The 21114-nt window shown below is 41.4% G+C and overlaps 1 protein-coding gene across 1 annotated transcript in view; it reads left to right on the top strand.

The window, feature by feature from the left end:
- LOC140732022 (histone deacetylase 9) overlaps window positions 1-21114 on the top strand; it is a 471024-nt gene that overhangs the window by 344041 nt on the left and 105869 nt on the right. Inside the window, exon 10 of the mRNA XM_073054104.1 lies at window positions 11332-11530. Within this exon, the coding sequence (XP_072910205.1) occupies window positions 11332-11530 (199 nt within the window). The remainder of the gene's footprint in view (window positions 1-11331; window positions 11531-21114) is intronic.

Below are 21114 nucleotides of genomic sequence, written 5' to 3'. Positions count from 1 at the left end.
CAAATCTTTGCAAAATTGTAAGAAAGTAGACACCTCTGTGCTGTCTTCATAATGGCACCTATGTGCTGAATCCAGGACAGATCCTCTGAAATGATAACACAGAGGAATTTAACGTCGCTGACCCTCTCCATCTGATGAGGATTGGCTTATGGACCTCCGCTTTCCTCCTCCTGAAGTCAATAATCAGCTCCTTAACCTTGCTGACTTTGAGTGCAAGATTGTTGTTGTGGCACCCACTATACGCTGATTCATCACCACCTTTGATTTGACCAATGACAGCAAATCTAAATGTGGTAGTGGAGCTGTGCTTAGCATCACCATCGTAAGTATAAAGCGAGGAGAGCAGGGGGCTGAGCACACAGCCTTCTGGTGCCCCCTGTGCTGATGGAGATTGTGGAGGAGATGACTTCATCAACCCAAACTGACTGGGATCTGCAAGTGAGGAAATTGAGGATCCAGTTGCAAAAGGAGGTATTGAGGCCAAGGTCTTGAAGCTTATTAATTAGTTTTGAGGGGACAATAGTATTGAATGCTAGCTGTGGTCGATGAAGAGCATCCTGATGTATGTATCTTTGCTGTCCACATGCTCCAGGATTGTGTGAAGAGCCAATGAAATGGCATCTGCTGTGGACCTGTTATGGTGATAGGCAAATTGGAGTGGATCCAAGTTGCTTCTCAGACAGGAGTTGATATGTTTCATCACCAACCTCTCAAAGCAATTCATCCCAGTGGATGTAAGTGCTACTGGATGATTGTGAATGAGGCAGGTTACCACTTTCACCTTGGGGACTGGCATAATAGAAGCCTGCTTGAAGCTGGTGGCCAGCGTGAGAGGTTAAAGATATCGGTGAACACTCCAGCCACTAGGTCAGCACAGACGTTTAGTACTTGGCCAGATCCTCCATCAGGGCCGGATGCTCTTTGTGGGTTCACACTCCTGAAGGATGCCCTCACATCAGCCTCAGAGACTGAAATCACAGGGTCATTGACGGCTTTGAGAGTTTGTGAATGTTCCTCCATTTTTGATAGTCAAAGCGAGCATAGAAGGTATTGAGCTCATCTCGGAGCAATGTCTTATTGTCACCTTATGTTGCTTGGTTTCACTTTGTAAGAGATGATAGCATTCAAGCCCTGCCACAGCTGTTGAGCATCCTTCAGTGCTTCAAGTTTGGTCCAGAACCTCCAGTCTGCATGTGAGATGGATTTCTGGAGATAGTATCTGACTTGATCACCAGACCCGAATACCACTGATCTGGCCCTCAGCAGACTGCAGATCTCATGGTTCATCCAGGGCTTCTGTTTATGGACTTCTCTGAATGATTTTGTGGAGACACACTCATCTACCAGTGCTTTAATGAAGTCTGTGACATGGATATATTCATTCAGATCCTCTGATGAGTCTTTGAACACAGCCCAGTCCACTGACTCGAAGCAATCTATAGCCACTCCTTTACATCCTGAAACCACCTCTCCGATGTCCTCATCTCTGGAGCCTCGCTCTTTACCCTTTGCTTGTATGCAGGTAAGAGGAGGTCAGCCCAGCGATCAGATTTCTAAAAATGCAGTCTAGGCATGGAACGGTAGGCATTCCTAACCGTAGCATACCTATGGCTGAGTGTGTTTGGACCCTGTTATTGTAGGTTATATGTTCATGATAATTGGGCAGCGATTTCTTCAAACAAGCCTGATTGAACTGCCTGGCAATTATTTGAAAAGTGCCAAAGTAAACTGATTCTAGTTTGCCGATGGCAGCACTCAATATCACAAATGCCTGACAGCGGCCTTCAGTGGTATGTAAACTCTGGAAAGGACTATGGAGGAAAGCTATTGTGGTGAACTACATATACCTGTCTGGACACGCCCCCTGCTGACTGCTCCTGTGGCTCCTCCCACAGACCCCTGTATAAAGGCAATTGAGGTCTGAGCCCGGCCTCTTAGTCTCCAGGATGTAGTATGGTGGTCAACCACTGCTTGTTCCTTCTTCCAGTCAATAAAAGCCGATATCTCACCTTTACGTCTCAGAGAGAGTTATTGATGGTGCATCAGCTATCTTGGTGGGCACTTAATCATTAGATGTTCCAGGTTGGGAAGACAACAAGACCGCTGCATCTGAGCACCACAGAGAGTTTATCATGAAAGAAACAGTGGTCCAGTCAGTCCATCCTGTGTATCGAGCAGCACTCAAACCTTACTGATGCATGTGACATGTCATAAGTGAGCCATGACTCCATGAAACACAGAATGCCGCAATTCCCATTGATACAGCAATCTTTCCTTAACATTTATGTAAATTTGCTGACAAGATTTCAGGTGGAAGGAGTTACAGTCCATGGTGTTTCCGTTGGGCTTAGACCCCTCCCCTCCTCCTGGCCAGGGCGATGTACCTTTGTCCACTTACAGGTGCCGTACCTGCATGCTCTGCTGAGCCCTTCAGAATGTCGTGAAATTACCAGTTCGTTAAGATGATAGAAAATTTCATTGCTTAAAGGGACATTACAGGATGCATTTTGCAGTGAGGGTAATTCTGAAGAAATACATTTAGAAGTTTTGTAAGCTGCCTGCAGCATCTCGCCGTGGTTCTCCAGTGCCATCTTGCCAGCTAATTCAATTAATCCCTCTTGTTTAGATATGCGGTATCCCACAACAGATGCAATGCCTCATACAGAGGTTAAAGTTCAAAGTAAGTTTATTATCAAAGGACAATATTTCACCATATACCACCCTGAGATTCCTTTTCTTGCAGGCATACTCAGTAAATCAGTAATAGAATATTAACCATAATAGAAACAATGAAAAGTCCTCACCAACTTGGGTATTCAACCAGCGTTCACAAGACAAAAAATGTGCAGATAAAATAAAAGAACTAATAATAAAAATAAATAAGCAATAAATATTGAGAAGGTGAGGTGAAGAGCCCTTAAAAGTGAGTCCCTATGTCAGTGGAACATTTCAATGATTGGACAAGTGAAGTTGAATGAAGTTATTCCTTCTGGTTCATGAGCCTGATGTCTGAGTAATAACTGAGCCTAAACCTGGTGGTGTGGGTCCCAAGGTTGCTGTATCCTCTTCCTGATGACAGCAGTGAGAAGAGAGCATGTCGTGGGTGGATGGGTATCCCTGATGAAGGGTGCTGCTTTCCCATGACAACACTTTGTGTAGATGTGCTCAATGGTGCAGAAGGAATTCAAAGTCGCCGACCCTTCCCGCCTCTGATCCTCTGATGAGGACTGGTTCATGGACCTCTTGTTTCCTCCTCAATGTATTCAATTCAAATGCACTTTATGAGTCTCATTTGACCATGTGCTTGATTGGAGGCTCTACTTAATTTAAATATTTAAGTAAGGTAATTGAAAGAACTGTCTGAAAGCCTAAAGGAACTCACAGTCTGCTCTGAACAGCCATTCACAGTAGGGTTTCGCACAATGGGTGCAAGTTTCTGCCATTCTGTGTAGAAATAATTAGGTCTCCAGCCACCATGATCCATCACAAGCACTTTCCAATTTAACGTTCAATAAATGTGTTTGTCAGTTTGTCACTTAAACTTGAGGTAATGCTTCAGGAGATGCAATGCGGTTTGTGGACAAAACACAGACTGTTTTTCTTTTAACCGCAGGCCTCACAGCACATTACCTGGACAGCTTCACAAGGAATGATTCTAAACAATATAATTGAACTGAGGGACTGAAGTTGAGAAAAATAAGTTATCTGGTGTAAAGCCTCCACAATGCAACATTCACAATCATCTTCAGGCAGCAGCTGAAAATAAACAACAATGTCCAGTTGATGAATATGTGTTATACATGTCTGAAGCAAATGTAACCATACTGTCATCATGTTTTCCCAAGTTATCTCAATTAAGCATAATGTCCTCCAGAAGCTGGTGCTGCTTCCAGAACTTGAAATGGATTTCTTAATTATGCCAATCAATTTGCCGCAGTAGAATGAGTCTACAATATTTAAAATAAATGAAAACATTGAGAATTTTCACAAGGTTGGACAGTATCTATGAAGAGAGGACTTTAATGCTTCAGATCAATGACCTTTCATCAGAACTGAATTTTGCTTCATGATAAACGCAAGGCTAGCTGCATATTTATAAAACAGTGATTATATTTTTCTTTCATGACGAGCTTCTTTTCATCTCCTGCCTATCTTTTCAGCTTTGCCTATCAAAGATAATGCACACCCACTCAAAAGGGCAAAATGTTTTAGATAGAATTGCAATAACTAAGCAAGAATGGTCTCCATAGCTTTATCTCTTCAATCACAGAACCACTTTCATAATTCCTTCACAAATTCCAGTATTTGCAGTTTAATGATCAAGATTAATGTTAGCCATTTTAAGAATGTAGGAAGCTATGTTTAAATTTCCCACGTGACATAGGAGCATTTTAAAACTATCATGAACTGCAAGACTTCTAAGTGAATTATATATGTTAACAATTACCAATAATGGCCCTTCAAACTTTATAAGTTTTATTGTGAGCTCTTATAAGCCTCCGCCTGAAATTAGGAACGGAATCTACACTCATTGACCTGTAGCACTAAAGCACAGTCCCAAAAGTCATGGCAGTCTGAGAACAAAAATATCTGCATGTATAGAAAATAATACATGCCTGGGAAGGAATGGGAAACTGCATCTGATATTCAGGGTCAGCTATTGTTCATTTGTTTGTTTGTGAACTTCATTTCTCAGAATATCTGCCAAGATTTCTGCAGGCCCCATCTATTTTCAAATAAATTAGAGAGAAAATTGATTCCATAGCATGTCTTCATGTTCTCCATTTAGTTCGACTTGCCTGGTTATCCTTGCCTTTGTACAGCTGTTCTGAAGTTCCACAGGGAATTTCTGACTAGCTGGAATGCGACTGTAGCATGCAATATGATATCATCATTGTACCCCCTGCACATCAGAACAAAGTCTCCTTTACTTTGCATGTCAGGAGTGCAACTTTATAAAATCTGCATCTACCGGTTCTGATTTAAATTCTTCTCATGTCCTGTATGTGTCTGTGTAGGAGCCAAGCAGCCTAAACATATGTGACAATGTGAACTAAATGTATTGGTTATATTGAAGATGTCAACTTAGGAATATTGTGTTAAAGAATAATGTATCATGAGCAGCCAATAACTGTGCTGGTGTCTAAAACTTCTACAATACTTTGTGATTACATCCAGCACTACCTAATTGCAAATCCTTACCACCTGCATAATGAACATCACTGGAAGGAGAGCTGAAGTGTTTCTATGAGAGGTGTCTAACTTATCCCTGGATTTCTCTCTCTGTGCTGTACCTAGGTGCTGCACAATATCCAGATAAGCATGAAAATCTAATCATATGTATTGTCTCAGATCAGATCAAGATCCTATTTTAGACATCAACATCAAAGTACACTTATTATCAAAGAATGTATAAATCATACACCTTGAGATTTATTTGCTTACAGGCAACCACAAAGCAAGAAACCCAAAGAACCCAATTATAAAAAGAAAGATCATAACCACTGTGCAGAGAAAGAGGGAAAAAACACACACATCATGCAAAAAAACAGAGTCTTTAGATCCACTGCCTGGAGCAGCTAGAGTACTAGGCTGAAGCCTTGATCTCAGTTTGTCACTTTTGTTCTCTAACTGCATTACTCAGTAAACATTCAGTATATTGCTACTCAAAACTGGTACCTCCTTCAAATGCTGTCTTCACAAATGGATGGGCCACTGAGAATTCATAAAATTAGTGCTTTGGATACAGTTTGACAACCATTTCTAATCCATTGTGGCACTCCCAATCCAGTCTCTCCTATTATTCATGAATTCCATTGTATGCCTTAAAATGAGTGTTATGCTAAAGCTAAGTGTTGAGGTTCATGTTGTGCCAATTGTCCGTCACACCAGCAGTTGCAGCCATATCATTTGAATTGGGATGGATCAGTGAATGCAATGCATCTCCCCTACACATCACCATCATTGCCAAATATCACTCTGTGTATCCCAGCTCCTGTTGTCTCTCTTGCCTCCTTGCGGGTCAATGTATGGAATGAGTCAAAGGGTTATTTATTCTCTTGAAACTCTAACATTAGTTGGAGTACATGATAATCTATCCTGACCCACAATATTGCAGATAGATATTGTGGTATGGCTACTGCTTGTATTGGCGCATGGCCAAGTGGTTAAGGCATTCATCTAGTTATCTGAAGGTCGCTAGTTCGAGCCTTGGCTGAGGCTGCGTGTGTGTCCTTGAGCAAAGCACTTAACCACACATTGCTCTGCGACGACACCGGTGCCAAGATGTATGGGTCCTAATGCCCTTCCCTTGGACAACATTGGCATGGAGAGGGGAGACTTGCAGCTTGGGCAACTGCAGGTCTTCCATAAAAAAAACCTTGCCCAGGCTTGCACCCTGGAAACTTTCCAAGGTGCAAATCCATGGTCTATCGAGACTAACGGGGGCCTACCTATGGCTACTGTACTTTAAGCAATAAGCACAGCTCTAGCATGAATCCAGGGTGGTGGGGCCATTATCAGTCCATGGAACTGGTCCTTGTTCTTGGTTGGAAGAATTACCAGCTGGAGGCAGGATGTTTGCTCACATGGTACAATAATGTAATTTCTTATGGTGAATTCATCAACGGGAACCATTGAAGTTTCAGGAGCAAATTACCTAACTGCACTTTTAGACGCAGAGTTTGTGATGAAATGAAACTTGGAGAAAAATGAAGGAAAAAAGGTGGGCTTGCTCCTGAACTGAGGCCAGTGCCATGATGGCTTGGAGGTGATTCTGGGCCTTTCTTCATTCCATTGCAAATTGTAACAGAACCCTAATGTCAGAGTCTGGTAGTTTGGCAGATGCTTCAAAAACAAGTGACTCCATTCACCACTGGCTGAGTTTCCCAAAATTATTTGCCAGGAACTGGCTGCTGTGCTATTGTTAACCTAAACGGTTTCAGCTTTGGTTATTCACTTTTCCCTTATATTTCAATTCCGAATTTCCTAGTTTCATATACAGTTCACCAATCCCAAAAATTGCAAGAAAAACTGTAGTAATCTAAAAACTAGATATATTTAGTTCAGGCCAAAAGTAATATCAACTTCGGAATATTTTCAAATCAATTTCATCACACAATATGGTAAGTCAATTTAACAGAACAGGCAATAGAACATTGTCAGCCAATTCTACATTGAGGCGGTGTTTCTTTTCTAATTTCATCTTCTGGGTACCGTATTTAATGTTCCATAAATCAAATTTAAAAACAATGAGATAAATGTCTTTGTGCTGGTAGAGTTATCCTTTTTAGAGTTTTATAAAGTTGTCAGACTATCTAAGTCCTACTTAGGTGTCCAATGGTGAAAGTCTCTGACTAGCCAGCTGACTTCACAAATGCTTATCATAGTTCAGCAGGTGTTTGACAGAATACCAACAAACATAGGTCAAATCAAGATATCCAACTCCCGGGCTTCTGGTATTTGTTCTGCCTACAGCATATAAAGCCAGTGACATGGAGAGAACAGACTCCCGATTAAGCCAAGGTAGGGATTTCCTGCTTTGGGAGTCAACATTAACCTGCTTGGGAAAAAGCTGAGTACGTAATTCTTTGGAAACCAGCATGCCTAATGAGAATAGGACAATAGTCTGTTAAATGTCAAATTTGGAAGAACTCTAGGGGACCAAGGAATGAAAATAATCTGGACTCCCAAAAACCTAATAAGTAAGAATTCTTTCAGAGTTAATGCAACTGCTCCAAGGATAGAACTGGAAGAATATATTCTGTAGCATTCCAGAAATGTGGACATGCAATATACTGTAGTTTTCATATGGGCACCAATTTCCAAATCAATGTTTGATTGAAATGATCCTTTACTAACTTAGATGCTCATAATTGGTTGGTATCAGGGACCTCAAGAAACCAGTGTCCTGATTTGGTTTAAGTGCAAAAGTCAGTGCAGGAATGGAATAATAGAATCCCTATCCATGTAGAAATTAAAGTGACACTGATAAAGCACAGCAATGCCATGCTTGCAGCAAACAAAACAACTAACTAGTCTATTAGTCACACTATTTCTGGAAAAAGATCACTGTTATCAAAATCACAGAAAAGATACTAGCATGGATAAAGCAGTGGCTGATTGGCAGGAGACAAAGAGTGGGAATAAAGGGAACCTTTTCCGGTCGGCTGCCGGTGACAAGTGGCGTTCCACAGAAGTCTGTATTGGGACCGCTACTTTTTACGCTATATGTTAATGATTCGGATGGCACAATTGATGACTTTGTGGCCAAGTTTGCAGATGCTGATACAGAGGTAGGTGGAGTGGCATGTACTTTTGAAGAAGTAGAGAGGCCACAGAAGGACTTATACAGATAAGGAGAACAGGCAAAGAAGTGGCATATTGAATACAGTGTCAGGAAGTGTATGGTCATGCACTTTGGTAGATGAAATAAAAGCATAGAGTATTTTCTAAATGGAGAGAAATTTCAATAAACTGAGGTGCAAAGGGACATGGGAGTCCTTGTGCAGGATTCCTTAAAGGTTAATTTGAAGGTTGAGTCAATGGTGGGAAAGGCAAATGTGATGTTAGCAGTCATTTCAAGAGGACTAGAATATAGAAGCAAGGATGTAAAGTTGAGGCTTTATAAAGTACTGATGAGGCTTCAGTTGGAGTATTGTGAGCAGTTTTGGGTTCCTTATCTAAGAAAGGATGTGCTGACATTGGAGAGGGTTCAAAGGAGGTTCACAAAATAATTCTGGGATTGGAAGGCTTGTCATATGAGGAACAATTGTTGGCTCTGAGTCTGTACTCACTGGAATGCAGAAGAATGAGAGGTGACCTCATTGAAACCTATCAAATGTTGAAAGGGCTTGATCAAGTAGATGTCAAGAGGATGCTTCCATTGGTGTGGGTGTCTAAGATCGGAGGACACAGCCTCATAGCAGAGGGGCATCCTTTTAGAACAGAGATAAGGAGGAATTTCTTTAGCCAGAGAGTGGTGAATCTGTGGAATTTGTTGCCACAGTGGCTGTAGAAGCCAAATCATTTGGTATTTTTAAGGTGGAGGTTGGTAGATTCTTGATTAGTCAGGGTGTGAAGGGATGATGGGAGAAAGCAGAAGATTGGGACTGAGAGGGAAACCATGATGGCATGGCGTAGCGTACTTGATGGGCCAAATGACCTAATTCTGCTCCTATCTCTTATGATCTTGCAGTCTTAATAGCTTGTAACTTCCCTTTCAGAACTTTTGAAACACCTGTATGAACTGGCATTTTTGCAGTGTGAGCTGAAGTCTCGAAGATGCAGGGTGGTTGCGTCAAGGCCTGTATGGCCCAAATCGAGGTGGCAGGGCCCAGGCCCAGGCCCAAGACTGAGAAATGAGACAATGCTTGGCCACTGCTGGAGCAGGCTTGGAGCCAATTCGAAGCAGCAGATCGACTCTGATAGCCAGGCTGAGTCAAGGTGGTGGAGCTCAGGCTTGAGAGCAAGGAACAAGTCGATGCTTCACAGATTTAAGCACCAGGCTAGATCAGAAAGGTTCGGTATGGTCTGACTCGAGGTGGCAGGGCTCGGTCCTTGGAGTATATCGAAGTGGCAGGGCCGGGGTCCGGAAGTGAGGAAGTACCTGAAGTTTGGAGAGCACTGGGCCAGATTGAAAATACCAGGGTGTTGGGGCCAGAGGTGAGGGATGGGCCGATGTTCCGCTCACTGCTCGTTGCGGATTGCTCACCTCTGCGCTGAACTGAGGCTGCGGCCTGCAACTAATGGGATAGTGGGCCTGCTGCAGTGATGACCGGCTTCACGGCTATGAACTGACTTCTGTGAACTTTAGTTCTGAATGTTATCTGTTTACTTTATATTGTTTGCACAATTTTGTTTATGTGCTTCAGGTGTTTGATGGACTTTTTTTTACTGGGTTCTATTAGGTTTCTTTGTTTTGTGGCTGCCTGTATGGAGATGAATCTCAAGATTGTTTAATATATATATATTGATACTAAATTACTAAATGTACTTTGAACCTTCAAAAGTTAAGAGGTCCATCTATTATCAAAGCATGTATCCATATATAACTTTGAAATTTGTATCTCTTCAGAGAACCATGAAACAAAGTAAGTTGATCAGAGAGAAACATCAAACCCACTCCCTCCCCGATACAAAAGAGAACGGCATCCCGATCATCAAACCCCTCCAAAACCCCGTTCTCCCACACAGAACGGAACAGGAACATCAGTCCCTAAAAATAACCCCTCCACAGCTCAAATAATAGAACCCAACAGAACACCAACTCCCAATTCCCATCCCCTTGTACAGAAAAATGGAAAAGGGACGGGTGATAAAAAACATAGAATATAAAAACTATACATCTGAAAAAGTTCATAGTCCCTGAACGCAATGGTAGTTTTGAAATTATTGTAGATTTTCTCCTAAGTTACAGAGACGTGCTGCCTATAAGGATATCTCAGTAATAGGCAGTTTATTTACCCAGGCTGAGGGAGGCTGGACTGCATTTATTCTTCTAAAGGTCCCCATGCACTTTCAGGCAAAAGACGAATATAAACCATAGCAAACTTCAGCTGGAAAATACATAATATTGATAGAGTGCCTCTTGCCGATCTCTGTAATGTTTGATATACTTTCCATCCTTGAAGTATTTTGACTGCTAGATACTGTTGGAACATACGAAGGAGCAATTAATTTGAACAAAACAAACCACAATACAATAATGACAGATCTTTTCGGTGATGTTGTTTAAAAGATGAGTATCAGCAAGAGAAATGGGGATAATTTCCCCAGCTCTTCCTTAGTGTTAATGTACCTTTTATAACCACAAAGGGATATAAATATTTTTAACATCCCTTTGTAATTGTGGCACCTCAGAGGAGTCAAGAAGACTGATACCCTCCTCAATGGTGCACTAAAGTTTTAATTAAGATTTTTATATTTAAGTCTTTCGTGTATGACTGGAACCCTCAACTTTTTATTTCTGATGTAAGTATATTAACAAAAGACGTATGACTGACATCAAAGAAGCCATGATATTTTAAGTTGTGAAATTAGAAGTCCCATTTGAGAATGGTCGACTTGGTCTGAGTATAGGTTCAGGCCTATTCACAAAACCTTAAGCAATGTGGCAGTTGTCAACCTTCTACGGGTATCAATGGTGGAATTTCAAAGTATCCCCTGACTTGACTGAGGGGGTTGTCAGGTGGGTAATGATGGACCTTGCAAACACTTCTTTAACTCCAAAGGCTTTTTTACACTGGCAAAGAAAGGTAAATTCATTGAATTGTATACAAGGTGTGCATTCTAATGGAATATTAATTTTTAAAAAATAATCATTTCTTGTAGGTCTCAACAGCAAGCCAAAATTCTGACAGACACGCCATTCAGGGAACAGCTCTTACAGGACAGTTCAGACGAAGCACTCCTTTATCTGCCTTCTCGCCACCTGCTCCTTTTGATGGGAAGGTTAACAGCTCCCATCAAGTTCTGCTACAACATGTATTTCTGATGGAACAAGCTCGAAAACAGAGTCCACTCACAAGTGGTGAGTTGAATTTATAACTGAAGCATTTGGATTCTCACTGAAAGGTCATATCATAATTGCTCTAAGCTTTCATGAAAACTTTGCTTCAGGCCTTTGCATAAAAATAAGAAAAGAGAACTTTATACTTTTTTCATATTGCTTCTGTTTTCAAGCTGGCATCTTGCAGTATTTTTTGCAAAGCTTAAAGAAAGGATGTTGTTTATAATTCAATTTAGAATGTTGTAGACAAAATATGCAGACAAAACCTCTCTGCACCCTTTTAGAAGTAATATACAAAATATAATTTACTGGGAAATTGGCCTGTAAGCTTGACTGTTGGTAATTCTAAATTATATGTTGTTCGTTTTTGAGTATTTTGGATTGTCAAAGAAAGCAAATTGCATTGCTTTGTAGAATATATGTCAGTTTGTTTACAAAGTGTCACAAGTTTCCCGTTCTTGCTAGAAAATTCATAAATGTAAAAATTTGATGATTTTATATCCTTTTCAAAAACAAAAAATGTTTCCTCAAAGTTGAATATGGCAGGAAGTGCATGCTCATTCTATCTTAGAAGTGGGATGTCTGCTGTGTTGGATCAGGGCATCAACGATGATCTCATGAAGCATTTTAAATGCCTATTGTAATACTCAGATAGGAGGTGTATTCTTGGAAGATGTTTAAGTGAAATTGAAAGGTTTCAGTACTGATCTGTTATTGATAAACTCAGCCAAAAATTCATTACTTCGTTTAAGATGGTGCTACTTATTGGTTTGAGTGAAAAATTTGTGGTGGCCAATAAAACAAAAACACAACTGAATATCTAGTTATTCACACTTTCTCTGGTAAACATTTGCTGCAGACAGTGGCCCTTGGCTTCCCTGTTGGAGTTGAGTGCAATTGCCTGTACGATCTGGCATTTTTGTGGTGTGGCTGGAGTCTCAATGGGGCAGAACGGTTGCAGCATGTTCAGGCTGGAGTGGACTCGGAGGCAATTCGATGTGGTGGAGCTGAGGCGTGCAAAGTTCTGATTTCAGAAGTAAGCTGAATTGGAAAGGTCGGATACTGGCCTTATCAAAGTGACGGAATCCAAGCCTAAAGGCGAGGAATAACCTGAGCTTTGGACATTTTAAGCACTGGGCCAGATTTAAATGGTCGGGGTGTCAGTTTCAGAGGCGAGACACGGTCTGGTTTGGCTCACTGCTCTGTGGAGTTTGCTCATCTCTGTGCTAGACTAAGACCTTCTGAACTGGTTTCTGTGCACTTCTGAATTGGCTACAGTGATGCCTGGTGTTGTGAATTTCTGTTCTGAATGCTGTTTGCATGATTTGTGTTTTTTTCTCTCTCTGCACATTGGGTGTTCAACAATCTTCTTTTGTTTTTAATGAGTTCTATTGGGTTTCTTTGTTTCATGGTTGCCTGTAAGGACATGCATCACAAGGTTGTATAAAGTATACCTGCTTTGATGATAAATGGTTTTAAATTTTGATGTTTGATTATCAATGGTAAGAAACACAGTGAAGCATTATCAGTTTCATACAGGTTAGTTCACGATATGTTCTTTCAAACTTACTTCAATCAGTTTGTCACCGTTTTACTTGTGTCTCTGTCCGGCATGCAAAGCATTCTCAGAGCCAATCTCAGTAAAAACAAATGTCAAACACAGCTTGCCACTGCAATAAAACTTGTCTTAAACAGACTTGCCAGAATATTGCACGCTGCCTCCTACAGAAGTGGAGCATATCTTCAGAACTAATAGGAGGCTGAGAGAGTTGTGGAGAGATACAATGTGAAAACAGGTCCTTTGGCTGACCCACTCTGTCCTAATCATTAAATACACATCCAAGCTAAATCCTAGCCTTGCCCATTTTATTCTCCCTGCAGTCCTATCATTTTCCTCCTGCTTTCAGATTCCACTGTTCATCGACACGCTAGGAGAAAGTTACCGTATAGTAGCCAATTAACCTACTAACTCACACGTTTTTGAAATATGGGCAGAAGCCGGAGCAGCCAGGGTTCATAGGGAGAACAGGTAAGCTCCACAGAGACAGTAGGAGATCGGGATGGAACCTAGGTCACTGGAGCTGTATGGCAGCAGATATACTAACCATGCCACGTATAACTGTGCCACTGTATAGTTCATTCAGCTAGTGAACATAGAGCTGTATCAGAATCAAAGTCACCCAAGCCTCAGTGACTGAGTTCAGTATGTAGATGACACTTGTGCTTGTGCGTCAAGCACCAGCCACTGTTTATTTATTATTAATTTAGAGATACGAGGGGTGATTGATAAGTTTGTGTCTTAATGTAGAAGGAGTCAATTTTAGAAAACCTAGCTCATTTATTTTTCAACATAGTCCCCTCCTACATTTACACACTTAGTCCAGCGGTTGTGGAGCATACGGATCTTGGACCTCCAGAAAGTGTCCACAGATGGGTGATTGATAAGTCCGTGGCCTAAGGTAGAAGCAGATGAGTTATACATTCTCGTTACATGCACATGCAGTTCAACTCTTTGAGTGATTATGCAGAAAGTTTGAAGTTAGTAACTCATCAGTTAATAACTCATCGGGGTGATTGATAAGTTTGTGGCCAAAGGTAGAAGGAGATCACCGCTGGACTAAGTGTGTAAATGTAGGAGGGAACTATGTTGAAAAATAAATGTGCTAGGTTTTCTAAAATTGACTCCTTCTACCTTAGGCCACGAACTTATCAATCACCGCTCGTACATTACGATAACAGTCCCTTCTGGTCCAACTGGCCCACAGCACCCAGTTATACCCGTGTGATCAATTAACCTACAACTATGTACATCGTTGGAATGTGAGAGCTAACAGGAGCACCCAAAGGTCCCGGGAGGTGGGGGGGGGGGGGGGGGAGGGGTTGGAGGAATACACGAACTACTTACACACAGTAGCGGAATGATTGTGTTTTCTGATTTTATTTTCAATTACCAACATTAGCAGTTCCTGTTATTGAATCTTTGTGCTAATGCTGAATGCAGTGTAAACAACTGTGTTGTAATGATAAGCGTTCCTTAGGCCTGTCCATGAGACTGGAAAGAGTGAAACAAGCAAAGACCATTTTCCTAGAGTTCATACTCATAGTAGACCTTCAAAGACCATTTTGAGGGACACTGATTATATCATTAATATTCCCAATCTGCTGCCTACATAATCTCCTTTTAATGCACTCAAAGAGATCATGAGCAGATGTCTTGAATAATTGGCACACTAGAATGTCCAGATTCAGGAATTCGGAACAGAGTGGAATAAGTACCTTATGCAGTGCCTCTTCAATACAAATCTTCTTGTTCAGATAAAATGTATAAGCAAAATTCTCCCATAGATGCTGTCTGGCCTGCTGAGTTCTGCCAGCATTTTGTATTTTTATTTATTTCCAGCATCTGCAGATTCACTCGTGTTGTTCTTTATTAAGGTGGGATTCAGTAAAAAAATTAAATCAGAATGTAGTAGCTGACTGTTAAAATTAAAGGTAGTTTCTCTAAGTACAGAAGTGAATAAACAGTCACATTTTATGCTGAGACCCCTAATCAGGATTGGAAAGGAAGTCGGGGTGGGGGGAGAACCAGATTAAGAAGGTGGGGGGAGGGGAAGAAGTGTAATCTAGAAGGTGATATATGAAGCCAGATGGGTGGGGATGGGGAATGAAATAAGAAGCTGGGAGGTGGTAGGTGGAAAAGGTAAAGGGATAGAGAAGAGGAACTTGATAGGAGAGGAGAGTGGACCATGAGAGACAAGGAAAGAGGAGGGGCACCGCAGAGAGGTGATAGGCAGGTGAGGTGAAGAGTAGAGTTAAGAGGGGGGCAAAGTGGGGAATTGAAGATGAGTTAAGGGGGAGGGGTGGAGAAATTACCAGAAGTTGGAGAAATTGATTTTCACGCCATCAGGTTGGAGGTTACCCAAACAAAATATGTGATGTTGCTCCTCCAACCTGACAGTGGGCCCCATTGTGGCAGTAGAGGAGACCATGGACTGACATGTTGAAATGGGGATGCAGATTGGAATTAAAATGGCTGGCCACAAGGAAGTCCTGCTCTTTGCGGGTGGAGCAAAGGTGCTTGACAAATGATCTGTTAATTTATATCAGGTCACTACCAATATAGTGATGGCTGGATAATGTATATGACACCAGCAGGTTTGCAGGTGAAGTGTTGTCTCACCTAGAGCCCTGTATGGAAGTGTGGGAGGAGGTGAATAGGCAGGTGTAGCGCTTCTTCTGTCTGCAGCAATAAGTACCAGAAGAAAGATTAGTGGGAAGGAGCAAATAGACAAGGAAATCCCAGAGCGATACCTGTGAAAAGCAGAGAGTGGGTGAGGAGCAACTCCCATCCCAACTTATCAGTCCATGGTCTCCTTTACCGCCACCTCATCTTTTGTCTGGGCAGCCTCCAACCTGATTGCATGAACCATTTCCAACTTCTAGCAATTTTACCCTTCCCCTGCCCTTCCATCTCTTCAATTCCCCACTGTGGTTCCCTTCTTGCCTCATTCCTTTTTCTCACATGCCTAAACCCTCCCATGGTGCCCCTTCTCTTTCTCTTTCTCCCATTGTTCTCCTATCAGATTCCTTCTTTTCCAGCCTTTTTCACCCATCACCTTCCCCATCTGTCTTCATCTATCACATCCTAATTTGTACTCCATCTCTTCTGCCCACCTTGGAATTCTGGCTTCCTCCCCTTTCCTTTTCAATCCTGATGAAGGGTCTCAGCCCAAAACGTCGATTGCTTATTAATTTCCGTAGATGCCTCCCGACCTGCGGAGTTCTTCCAGCATTTTGTGTGTTGCTCTGGATTTCCAGCTTCTGCAGAATCTCTTGTGTTTAAGATTCTCTAAATATGTGAGACATTCATAACTAGATAAACAAATGGAGATAAAGGGTTCTGATCCAAACAGACCTGATTGAGGCATTGCCGCTTGTTGAGTAGATTCTGAAATGAATATTCTTGGGTTGGGGAAGAGAAGAATAGAGTTAACATTTCAGTCTGGCAAATCTTTAAAATTCTTAACAAGAGGACTGTGGATGCTCAGAATTCAGGAATGAAATTGATAGATTTTTGGATTTAAGGAAAATGGATATCAGGTGGTAAGTTGGAGATTGGATGAAAGAGCCAGCCAAAATTTTATTATGGGGGGGGGGGGAGCGTTGCAGGATCCAGGGTCAAGAATCCATATGGTGCACTCTTTTCCTATTTCTTTTCCTGTTCATTAAAGACTTGTTTCTGGTTGCCATTTGAACATACTTGTACTCGTGAGTAGAATGGATAGGAATCAAGTAAAAAAGAACTGTTGATGCCAGTAATAGAAAGTAAAAACAGAAAACGCAACCAGGCCTTCAAATAGTCAAGCAGAGCCAGCGATAAAAAAAAAGAGTTAATGTTGCAGATCAAAGAAATGGAAAGCAGAGGGAAAAAATAATTGTTTTAAGTGGCTGAAATAGTAATGGATGAGACAAAGAATATTTGTGACAGGATGGAGCCAGGGTTGCTGTGGAGATGAACTGGAGGGATCACCCAGTCAAATGAGTTAAAAGGAACTGTTAGGGAATAATAACTCAGACAAGAAGAGTGATATGTTGATAACAGAGGACAGTTGAATATGCCCAATAGTTCAAACTGTGGTAACAGAGAGAGAAATAAACTGAGAGAATATTAAGTTTAATTGTCATTTAACTATGCACATAACATGTACACAGCATCTCTCTGAGGTTAAGGTGCAAAACATAGTACATAGTCACATGTAGTTACAATAACACATACAGCCACAAAAATAATATTACCACAAGTCCCCAAGTGGCACAGCCTGAAGACTGATGGTACATGAGATGTTGTCCTGGAGTTGCGTTTCTACCAGAACAAGCATGCAGCGGTTCATCACCCTGCGCTGTGTCAGCAACAGAGGATGGCAATCCAGCTTGTGTTGCAGCGAATGAACACTGGAGAGCAGCACTAGTGAAGGAGCAGGCCTGCAAGTGCCAGACTCCAACCTAGCATGGACCCAAGTGCACCTGCTGTGCCTCTGTTCTCTCCCAGGTTGCCTCAGGTAACTCCTCACCTGAGTTATAGCATCTCTCCGTGCAACAACCGAGGCCACGCAGCTCCCTGGCCTTCGGTCTCACCAATCAACCAATGAATCAGACTTGCAGTATTTTACACACTTGCATCATTTATTGGACCTGAAGAGGCCAATGCGACCAAATACGCTGCCATCTTACTGGAAGATATCACAGAAGGATGATCTATAGCCAGTGCTCAGTTCTAATATGGAGAGAAAATAAATTCCCTGAAGTTGGAGAATTCAATACTGAGCAAGAAGGCTGTACTATACCCCAATGGAAGATGAGATGTTGTTCCTGAAGTTTGTGTTGGGTCTTGTAGCAATGCAGTGTAGATAGTACAATTTGATTCTCTTGCTTGTGATGACATCTCTGTGATCAGCGATCAGATACAATTGAGTTTCTAGCTTATGTCTTATCTTCCTTCATGAATATTCCCAGTTACCCTTTACTCAACGTTAATCTTCATTTATTCAAGTTTGCAAGTTAGGAGTGTATTATTATGTTCAGAAATTGGTGAATTTTGGAAAAAAAATAAATCATTCTGGGTTAACGATTCTGTTCCTGATGCTTTGACCTCTGTTGGAAGATGCATATGCATAAATATTGGAAAATTATAGGGTACGATGCCCAGATGTACTGCAAAGAGGATAAATGTGTAGGAGACTGCACAGAATGTGGAATGAATACTGCAGTGGATTAAAACAATGTGCATTAACATCCGCAACTTGAATCCATTTTCTGGCCAAACTAAGAGCTTATAAGTTTTCTCTCAGTCATAAAACTTTAAAATAAAATCTTTTTGCTAAGTTTGAGACTATTTTCTTGTTTATGGCTAGTGATATTAAGTAGATTGGAATGCCCAAATGGATCATAAGAAATCTATTATAGAAAATTAGAACAATGCAGTAAGAACATTCTGAGTAAGATCATAACCAATGATCATAGAAGATGCAAAGGAAGATAGTTTACCAGGGCTAGTAGATCTAAACAAGATCAGTTACTTACCCCTCTATAGAGAAATAGAAACTCAGATAATCAAAGTTTGTGGAAGTGTGACTTAAACATGACTGATGAGCCTATGGTTTGTCCATTATAACTTGCGGCCTCCATCGGTCAGTGTTGACCATAGATATTGCATCCTGACTCTCTAGATACGCAAGCGTGGGCTGTACGATGTGGAGAGCAAGCTGTTGCCCATGTCGCAAGCTCCCCCTCTCCATGTATCGAATGAAAGGCAGAGACCGATACAGTTTGGTACCAGTGGTGTCGCAGGAGTTGCCAGTCAGCATTGAACTCAATGTAGGACTGCCTTAGGGATTCTAGCTCTGGAATTTTCTCTCACGGTTTACTCCCAAAACCTTCCTCATGAGTGGGTATAGTCACAAGGCAGCAGAGGTTTGAGATCAGAGTTTTCCTTATCTTAGATGAGCTGCCAACCACGGCTGATGAGCCCATTTGCTCGAAGCGACTGGTTTTAAGGTGCCAGTAACCCGTCTTTGCTCCCTTCTCCTGTCATTAGAAACAGTTCTGTCAGGTTTAGTAGCAAAACCATATGTGAAGGCCAGGAGCTGGTCTTGGTTGTCAGAGGCTATTTCAGACGCACGCCACCAGGAGAATTTAATAGGTAGTGGGAGCTGGTCCCCATTACCATCCCCGACTATAAAAACCCTCGGCCATTACGCTCTATAATAAGTCAACCTATAATCAGGGAAGTGATGCCCCCCTCTTGTTAGACTGTTTCAGGTAACTTAGTTTTTATTCTTTCTTACTTCTTTTCTAATATTTGTGTATCTGTGCACTTGTAATGCTGCTGTGACACTGTGATTTCCTTTGGGGTCAATAAAGTATCTATCTCTCTAACCTTAAGGAACCCTGTTATAATTCCCACATCTCATGCAACTGGTCACAGGATAAATCTTGTCACAGCCATTATGCGACAGGAAAAATCTCTGAACGTTATAATCTGATCATCAGCTTGAACAGCCTTTCACAGTTGATTTAATTAAATATTCATGTGGAACCCAACCTGGATTAAAGTTGTTCCTGGGAGCAATCTTCATACGGGCTGTGATTGCCACTGCAACTCTAACTCAGGGAGTTGAGTCTCTGCAGGCCACCCAGAAAAACACGATGGAGGAGAACTTCAGTTTAAAAGCCAGCAGATCCACTTGGACAGTTGTTCTGTGTTGATGACATCCTCATGGCTTTTAGGCTGAGAAATCTGCTTGTTGACCCTACACTAATCTAGAACTGGTGGATTGTCAGTGAGCTCAGTGATGGCAATCCACAGAACAGGAACACAGTCTTTCTAGTTCATCTAATTCATTAAACACAGTTTAATAGGTTTAGTATGAACATAGCACGTGGATTGATACAGAATAGCAGCAGACGCTTTGAGCCACTGTGCCTGTAATGACCATGATCCCATAGAAAACCAATCCCACCTGCCTGGATATGGTCCATATCCATCCACTCCCGGCCTGTTCTTGTGCCTGTCTAAATGCCTCTTAAATGCTGCTAACGTATCTGTTTCCACCACTTTCCCTGACAGTGGGTTCCTGTTACCGACCACACTCTGTGTAAAAGAACTTACCTCATTCGTCATCTGTGCTCTCGAGTAATTAAAAGGATCTGTCTATCCTATGTATCCCTCTTGTAATATTGCATGTCGCTGCTCAGCTTCCAGTGCTCTAGAGAAGTCAACTCATTTTGTCCAATCTTTTCTAATATCTAATGCATTTCATTCCAGGAAACAACTTGGTGAATCTATTCTGCAGCTTCTCCCAACTTTCTTGATCTTCTCTGTAACGTGGCAATCAGAATTGTACACAATACTCCTACGTGGCCTAATAAAAACGTGTTTGAGGTTTTTGGTAATTCAAAAAGAAATATTACTTAAATGTTAAGTATTTTAGTCATGCCTGCGTATTTTTGAAAATGTTTTGCTGCCATCTCATTCCCTTTGAAACCACCTTCATATAAAACCCAACAAGAAGGTACTTTCAACTCCCTGCATTAAAAATTATTGAGATAACTGCTTCTCAATCCTGAAGCACCTTATTATTTTTACATTAACAGAATAATCCAGTAGCTCCTAAACAATGGAGTGGTTTTAGTGGATAGAAGATGAGTTTTCAACCTTAATGGTTTTGCTTTTATTCTGAAGTAAGATCTGAACACAAATTATTCTGCTCACTGATTTATTATAAGGAAAGGAAAGGCTGTTATAAGGAAAGATTGAATAGGTTAGGACTTTATTCCTTGGAATGTTGAAGATTGAGAGGAGATTTGATAGAGGTATACAAAACTATGAGGCTAGATGTAAGCAGGCTTTTCAAAGTTGGGTGAGACTACAACCACAGTTCATGGATTAAGGATGAAAGGTGAAAAGTTTAACAGGAACATGAGGGGAAACCTCACTCAGAGGGTAGTGAAAGTGTGGAATGAGCTGCCTGTGCAAGTGGCGCATGCGAGCTCAATCTCAACGTTTAAGAGAAGTTTGGATAGGCACGTGGATGGTTGGGGTATGA

The sequence above is a fragment of the Hemitrygon akajei genome, chromosome 8, assembly GCF_048418815.1.
Source record: "Hemitrygon akajei chromosome 8, sHemAka1.3, whole genome shotgun sequence".
Lineage (NCBI taxonomy): Eukaryota > Metazoa > Chordata > Chondrichthyes > Myliobatiformes > Dasyatidae > Hemitrygon > Hemitrygon akajei.
Note: the sequence above shows the minus strand (reverse complement) of the source record. Positions and strands in the feature narration are given on the sequence as shown.